At 40.8% G+C, this 8498-nt stretch overlaps 1 protein-coding gene across 8 annotated transcripts in view; it reads left to right on the top strand.

Moving 5' to 3' along the window:
- Window positions 1–2484: 2484 nt before the first annotated feature.
- Window positions 2485–8498, top strand: part of INTS10 (integrator complex subunit 10) — a 48999-nt gene continuing 42985 nt past the window's right edge. For 3 of the 8 annotated variants that reach the window (XR_002321170.2, XM_020969550.2, XM_020969549.2), the window contains exons 1-5: window positions 2486–3059; window positions 4888–4955; window positions 5407–5510; window positions 6775–6914; window positions 8140–8221. Coding sequence is in view for 7 of the 8 variants with exons in the window: in XM_020969550.2 (XP_020825209.1) it covers window positions 2808–3059; window positions 4888–4955; window positions 5407–5510; window positions 6775–6914; window positions 8140–8221 (646 nt within the window). In the remaining variant the exon portion in view is untranslated. Of the gene's footprint in view, window positions 3060–3151; window positions 4308–4887; window positions 4956–5406; window positions 5511–6774; window positions 6915–8139; window positions 8222–8498 lie in introns of those variants that run through there. The other 5 variants (XM_078149611.1, XM_078149610.1, XM_020969553.2 and 2 more) reach the window with 3 other exon arrangements.

The following is an 8498-nucleotide window of genomic DNA, read 5'->3' as shown; positions in this document are numbered from 1 at the left end:
ACTATAAACACTAAACAAACATAAGGTGTTATGATGGCAGCTGTGGAGAAAATGTCATTAACACATTGCTATAAATTGCAGGCATTCACCGTCCATTGGTAGAGTGAGTTTCTTCACCAAAAGTTCCCTACACTAGCGAATTCACAGGTTGTCTTTATACCTATACATCCTCACAAAGTGCTCTATGCACATCATGAACTCTAAGGTCCCTCCGATTTAAATCAAAGATATCTTTTAAGCATGATAACAACCCCATGAGATTGGCCCTATAGATATTATGTCCATTTTGGAAATGAAGAAACTGAGGCTCAAAGAAGTTAAATGACTTGCCCTAGTTAAGAATAGTATATTTGTAATTGGGTTCAAGTTCTGTTTCTGCCACTTACTAGATGTGACTTCATACTTGTAAATGAAGTAAAGTGTTGCTAGATGGCATAGAGGAGTCAGGAAGACCCAAGTTCACATCTGGCCTTAGACACTTACTAGCTGTGTGACCCTGGGCAAGTCACTTAACCCTGTTTGTCTCAGTTTCCTCATTTGGGGAAGGAAATGGCAAACTGCTCCAGTATCTTTGCTAAGAAAACCCCAAGTGGGGTCACAAAGAGTTGGACATGACTGAAACGACTGAACAACAGCTTGAATGTGAGGTATAGCTGCAAAGGAGGGTACTAGCTACTAGGTACTAGCCAGGTTGTTCTGAGGATCAAAAATGAGAACATATTTCTAAACTCTAGGAATAGATTCCTCAGTCAGGTGAGAAACATTTCTCTGCTAATACGGATGACAGCTGTTCAGTAATTTGTTTGGTCTAAGAGAATTACTCAAGGTTTAGTGACTTGTCTAGGGTAACAAAGCTAGCATGTATCAGTGACAGAAGTTGAACCCAGATCTTTGTGTCTCAGAAGCCAGCTTAATTATTGTTATGCCATACTGCCTCTTAGAATCTGACCCCCCCAACTACTTAGCATATATTTTTATTTATTAGCTTTATATTTATACTGTATATATTTTTATATGTTCCTGTCTCATCCATTAGTACATAAGCTCTTTGGGGGTAATTTCATTTTTATTTGTATTGCCTGGCATAGAGTAGGTACTTAATACATGATTGTTCTGAGTTCAAATCCTAGCTACTGACCTAATTTAGGCTGGTCTTTTGATGAGGGACAGGTTCTTATTCACTTATTAGAAACCTTATCACCTTGGAAAGCCCTGGCAGAGCTTGTAGTCTACTGATATTGTCCTAGAAAATCCAGGTAAATTCAGTCACCTAGCCACCATCAGAGAAGAGGTTTAGTGTGCCAACAAGCATTTATGAAGCCTTGCTATTTAGAAGGAATGGAGTGGTTAGACACAAGGCAAGGAGACTAATTAGGAGGTTTTTGCAATAATCTAGAGGACAGCTCATCAAGCCTGAACTGAAGATAGTGGCCCTGTTCGTGGTGACAAGGGGGTCAGAAGAGAATAATGATGTTGTTGAAAAGGGGAAGATTTGCAAACTGATTGATATATGGGGTGAGGGGTTGTGAAAAATAGAGGATAATGATAAGATTAGGAACCTGACACAATGCAAGAATGGTATTTCTTTTTTGAAAGAATTTTTCTTCAAAAGAAACAGGGATGTTTGGAAGAGGGGAAGGTTTAATGGAAAAAACAATGACTTTAATTCTGGATCCACTGAGCTTGAGATGTCTACAAGACATCAAATTCAAGCGTTACAAATTTAGAGGTTGTCCACAAAAGCAATATTAACTATTAATAGCATTACTAACTCCACGATGGGTCATATCCTATCACACCGTAAACTTCCTGAAGGGAGGTGGTTGTTCGATGCTGCACTAAGTCACTGGCCTGTGAGTCTGTATTCTCATCTGTAAAATGGGAAGAGTCGTTATTCACCTTGGAGGAGGCAGCTTAGGTTCCTCGGAGTCAGGAAGAGGGGAGTTCAAGTCTTCCCTGAGACAAATCAGGTGTCTGGCCACGGGCCATACCCTTAACCTCCAGTGGCCTGGGGAATTCTCTAGACGCTCTAGACTCCAGATGAAATATTCAATTTACACCGGGTGAGGCAGTTTCCACCCGGGCATTTTCTCACACGACAAAAATCCCAACTCAGGACAAAAAAATAAATCACCTTTTAAGGTTACTGTAGGGAAAGAACTTTGGAGAACACATGCGTTCCAATTATTATGACGATAATTACTATCCTCTTTTGGCCTGAGCTCTCTTACTATTTTACATGACGTTGGGAAGGATATTTCAGGCTGAGGAGCGACATCCCCAGGTCCGACCCCCCAGAGAAGTCCCGACTACCGCCCTTTTCCGTTCTTTTCCTGCCCAAAGCACCCACGTGGTCAGGCAGCCCTTCACACCCCAGCCCCGCCTCTCCCCTTTCTCACGCTCCAACCGCCAAAAGCCAAATCCCCGCCCCCTGCACCTGACGCATGCGCAATAAGACCGTCCTGGCGCAGGCTCTTTTCGCTCGCTCCTCCCCCGCCCCAGGCCCAGGATCTAGCTTCTCGCGACCGGACTCTGGGATCACCGCTCCTCCCCTCTCAAGGGCTCACAACAAAAGAAAGAAGAGAGGGATTGGAGGGACAACCAGACCAGAGGAAAGAACCAATAGACTTCCTTTCCTCTGCGCATGCCTGTTGGGAAGGACCGGGGTCGAACGGGAGATTAAATCCACTTCTCCATAGTTTAGTGGTGGCTGGGTCCGCCACTAAAATAGAACCGCTTAGGAAAAGGAACGCAAAGAAAGGGCGGCCTGGGGCAGGGCTAAAAAGCTGCTGATAAAATCCGGAAAAATGGAGCCAGCCTCTGGAGGCGATGGCGCGGCTTTGGACATGCGTAGTAGGCTTTCCACGGGTTCGGGTCCCGGGGTCGGAGGGTCGGGCAGCGAGTCCAAGGGACTCGCTTGCTCCAGTGTCATGTCGTCCCTAGGGGACTGTGAGTTCCTGGTGCAGCGAGCCCGGGAACTGGTGCAACAAGACCTGTGGGCGGCCAAGGCCTGGCTCATCACCGCGCGCAGCCTCTACCCGGCCGACTTCAATATCCAGGTCAGGGCCCGGCGTGCGCGCGCGTGCTTGTGTTTAGGAGACCGGACGTGCGTGGTGGGGGCGCGCGCTTGCGTGTGTCGGGGCGGCTGTGGGGCTGTCGCTGGCGTCCCCGCGTGCGCACGTGTGGGGGTGGGGAGCGCTGTGTGTTTGTGGTGTGTGTGTGTGCGTACGGCACGCGCGTGTGCGTGTATGTATGTATAGAGAGAGGGTGTATGTGTGTGTGTGTGTATATATATATATATATATGAGAGAGCGTGTGTGTACAAATCTAGGGCGCATGTGTAGGTAGTGTGTGAATAGTGTGCGTGTGTGTGCATATATATGTCTATAGAGAGTGTGTGTATATATATATATGTAGCGTGTGTACATATCTAGAGTATATAGGTATATGTAGGTAGTGAGTGTGGATAGTGTGCATGTATGTGTAGTGCAAGTATGTGTGTATATGGTGTTTGTTAATATAGTGTCTATATAGTGTATGTGTATATTATAGTGTGTGTATACATAACATTATAATGAGCGTGTGTATCTAGTGTGTGTATATGTGTGTGTGAGTGTATATGCAGACAGACAGACAGACAGACACACATACACAGAGAGAGAATATATGTGTGTGTGTATACTGTGCCCAGAACCAAGCTAGGTGAAGGTGTCAGGTTCTAGAGCAGGGGTTCTTAATCTGTAGTCCTTGAACTTGCTTTTAGGAGGCAACTGAGTGGCTCATTGGAGTCAGGAAGACCTCAATTCAAATCCTGCTTCAGACACTCCTTAGTTCTGTGGCCTTGGGCAAGTCACTTAACTTCTCTCAGCCTCCGTTTCTTCATCTGTAAATAGGAATGTAGGAATAATAATAATAATAGTATCTATAGGGGTGTTTCAAGGATGAAATGAGATAGTGTTTGTAAAGTGCTTTGCTTACGGTGCTAAGGCACCGTATAAATGGCAGTTATTTTATGTTATCATCATTATTAAAGGGGGGTAATAATAACACCTTCCTTCTAGGGTTATGGTAAAGTACTGAGCTATATAAATTCTAGTTATTGTTGTTATTATCATTATTATTACAACAGAAGTATCTGAAGTAATTCCTAGTGGCGTTCTGTGACTCTTTATGCACTTCTTTTTCATATCCTCTCCTTTCTTTAGTTTTCTTCTCTAGCTGTCGTCTTCTATTTTAGGTACTGGTGTTCTCTCCTTCCCCAAATTGTTAGGTCCTGACTTTGTCCCAGATTACCTGTGGAACTTTAGGCAAGTTATTTCTTTCTGAGCCTCAGTTTCTTCATCTGTAAAGGAATAAATTGAATTAGATGAACTCTAAGGTCCTTTCCAGTTCTAAGTCTATATAATATTGTCGTCTTATCAATTTATATATTATTTCTCCCTGTAAAATGTAAGCTCCCTGAGGACAGGGGACTATTTTTCATTTTTGTCTTTGAATCTCTGGTGCTTAGCATACAGCAGGCATTTTAAATTGAAATTGAATCCTGCTCCCTACCTTTCTCTCTGCCCCCTTTTCTGCTTTTACAATATGTAACATTGCTGAACCCCTGCAGTGAATGGCAAGGCTAAAGGGGCGGCAGACCCCATCATACGTTCTATTTGTTTTTAACTACATATAGTTTTTTGTTAAATCCATTATCACTACAGAAAAAAATCTCTCGATATTTATATTTTGACATAAAATGTCATGAGTGCTCAATAAATGTTAACTGGTGGTGATAGTTTACACTAGGAGTTGGATTAGGAATGAAGCAAACAAAGTTAGAAATTAGCTATTGCTGGCCCAGAAACAGTGGATAATGCCAAATGTGAATGGTCTTTGTTTCAGTATGAGATGTATATCATTGAACGGAATGCAGAGCGGACAGCTTCAGCTGGAAGGCTGCTGTATGACATGTGAGTGAAGACATCTCTTAACCCTGTTTAACTCAACATATTTTCCTCACTGAATTTCTATGTGAGGCTTTGTATCTGGGTATGGAACTGGGAGTGCAAGGATTATCTGCAGGCTTATCCAGATCACTAGGGTTTATTGTTTAGGAGGGTAGTTTCTTAAAAACAACACAGGGGCAGCTAGGTGGCACAATGGATAGAGCACTGGCCCTGAAGTCAGGAGGACCTGAGTTCAAATCCACCCTCAGACACTTGACACTTACTAGCTATGTGACCCTGGGCAAGTCACTTAACGCCAATTGCCTAAAAATAAACAAACAAAAAAAATTCAAATGATGTTTTTTATAAGTTTATAACATTTATATTTCTGGAGTTATTAAAACTTAAAACTACTCAAGACTTTTGGGATATCTGTATATGTGTATTTTATTTTCAAAGCGTTCTTTATTTTAAGGTTTGTGAATTTCCCAGACCAACCAGTGGTATGGAGAGAAATAAGTGTCATCACTTCTGCATTAAGGAATGATTCCCAGGATAAACAAACTCAATTTTTAAGAGGTAAAGTGTGACAATCTTGCATATTACAAAGCAAACTTTCCTGAGCCTCAGATTTTCTTAGCAATAAAAATTAATGTTTTTGACTCTTGTTCCTAACTATAGGCATTGTTCTTGGCATCTAAATTTGTTTAGATGTTGTCAGACAATCTCATGAGCATTTTCTTGAAGCCCCTTAGCATCCTTGGAGAGATGATTTTATCATTATTCCTAAAGAAATATTGTAAGTTAAAATAGGCTACTACTCAAATGCTTAAGGAATGAAGGCTGTTTCTTAAGAATTTTCTATATAGTGTCACGTTTAAAGTGAAAAGAAAAAAAGACTGTCTGATGCCAGATTTCTTGTAAATGTAGTTGAAATATAGAGGAAAAAAGATGGAGATTATTTTTGTTTTGTTTGTGTATTTCACCCAGAGGAAGGAAACCTATGGATGTCCAATAAAAGAACATTAATGATTTTAAGTCCTCATGGAAAAAAAAAAGCGAGGTGATCTGCCTTATTCCACCACTGTGCGCCAAGCACTATGCTAAGTGAGGCATAAACAGGGGAGACAAAGAAGGGCGAAAAACAATAGCTACCTTGGAGGAACTCACAATCTAATGAAGGGAGACAGTAAGCAAACAACTACATACAAATAAGCTATGTGCCTGATAAATAAGAAGTAATCAATAGAAGAAAGCCATTAAAATTAGGAAGGATAGGAAAGGCTTCCTGTAGAAGATAGTATTTTAGTTGCCACTTAAAGGAAGCCAGGAAAACCAGGAGGTGGAGATGAGGAGGATGCATGAGGAACAGCCAGGGAAAAAACTTGGGGTTCAGTAGATGATATGTCTCATTCCAAGAACAAGGAAGCCAGAGTCCCTGGTGTCTGTAAGAGTATGTGAGTGAAATTAAAGGATAAGAACACTGGAAAGGTGAGGGGGAGCGTAGGGGAAGGTTATGAAAGGCTTTAGATGCTAGATGATTTTTATATTTGATCTCAGATCTGTTAGGGAGTTACTGGAGTTTGCACAGGATGGTGACTGGGGGTGGGGGAATGGATGACATGGTCAGACCTGCATTTAAGGAAAATCAGTTTGACAGCACCAGTTGTGATCCCAGTAATACAGAATTTCCATCTTTAGGCTGCTATTGGCAAGAAATAATAAAAACTAACACAACAGAATATTCCATTTTGTGTTGGCTGGTCTGACCATTAATCTTACTCTTTTGCCTCTCTCTTCTCATTTTCCAAAAATAAATAAAAGAAAATTTTATTTTGTACAGGTCTATTTGAAACACTTCCTGGTCGGGTACAATGTGAGATGTTACTAAAGGCCACAGAACAATGCTTTAATACATTGGAGCGAGCAGAAATGTTACTTCTGCTTTTGAGGCGTTTCCCTGAAACAGTTGTACAACATGGGGTAAGAGAAGATTTGACACAGTAGTACCTTAATAAGTGTTCCCATTCAACTGATAATTGTTTTTCTTAGATCAGAGTGGAGGTGAAACTGATAGCCAACCAAGTAGTTTAAAATATTTTCTGTGTTGACTTTTACCTATAAAAACAGTTTGGTAAATAGTAATAGTTTAGATTTTCAACTGAGAATCCTTAGAAATTTGCCATATTGATTGTAAGATATTAAACTTTGCCTTATCATGCTAAGGAAACAGTGACTGAACTATGATAATAATACATGCTCAGCAAGCAGTGGTTATATAAATTTTTGTTCCTCGGGCCTAAACAATGTATAAATCCTTAATTTTGGTGTGTTTTGCGAATGGGCTAACAATTAGGTTTCAACAGCCCCAGTTTGTTTCTGGCTCAATCCTGTCTTTGGCCATGTTGCTTTCCTTCTGTCTCACTTTACCAGTCGTTCTTTAGTAGGTCAGTTCTGTTCTTCCCTTAGCCTGTTTTCTGGCTTGCTGACCAGATTGGCCTATTCTGTTACCCCCTCCAGTCTTTCTTTGATTTTAGCTTTTCCTATTCTGCAGCACGTTACTTTTTTTCACCAGTGCCACGATCTGGTGCTTTGTTAAAATGTGTAACCTTTAGTTTTACATACTCAGTGGGCAAGGTTGCTTTTAAGGGCCCCTTCAACTTGAAGCTCTTATAACATTTATTGGGAGCATCAGAAATACACAGGTGTCTTCATAATTTTAAAGGCATTCCTTTTGTCCCAGTGTCTTCAGGGCTTGCCTTTCAGAGCTCTTCAGCCTTGACTTTTGTGGCTGTAAGAACAAGTGCTGGTACTGTTACTTGTCCTGTACAGAGGAGAGTTTCCCTTCTCTGTGTACTTCTATGCACTTATAATGCTCTCCAAACTCCATGTCTGATGCTTTCCATTAGTTTTGTAGTAATGGTACCAGTTTCTCAGTTTTCCCAGCTAATAGAAACAAGTAATAGAAGCAGAATGGTCTGATGATCTGTTTGAGATTTTATTCCTGGCTTTGCCATGGACGTCTCATTTTGTTTCTCTAAGATGTAAAATGAGGATGCTTGCTTTACAAAAAAAAAAATTCATCTTTTAATAGGGAATATAAGTATATCAAGACAAAATGTTATTCTGTTTCCTTTATAGACTCTTAACTTATCAAACCTTACTCCAGTCTGCATTTGAATTTACATTTATTTGCATTTTAAAACAGGTTGGCCTTGGGGAAACATTGTTGGAAGCTGAAAATATTGATGAACAAGAATCCCCTGTCAACTGCTTTAGAAAATTATTTGGTAAGAGCAGTTTCCTTATTTCAAGCCAAGAAACATCCAGAAGGTTGGTGGGCAGGAAAGGCCATGTTATAGAAGCCAAATAGTGTGTCAGGAGACTCAGATTAATGTAACCATTTGTATTATGGAATTTTAATGTAATTAACCCATTTGTCAGTAAATTTTTATATTTTACTTGCCCAGGAAAGTGCTTGCCACAGTTTTCTTTTTAATGAAAAGCTTGGATTAGTAAATTTCCAGTGAACTTAGATTTTGCTGGTATTCTTAGTAGGGGGAAAAA

The sequence above is a fragment of the Phascolarctos cinereus genome, unplaced genomic scaffold, assembly GCF_003287225.1.
Source record: "Phascolarctos cinereus isolate Bilbo 61053 unplaced genomic scaffold, phaCin_HiC Scaffold_2;HRSCAF=192, whole genome shotgun sequence".
NCBI lineage: Eukaryota > Metazoa > Chordata > Mammalia > Diprotodontia > Phascolarctidae > Phascolarctos > Phascolarctos cinereus.
This window is presented reverse-complemented; position numbering and strand designations above follow the sequence as displayed.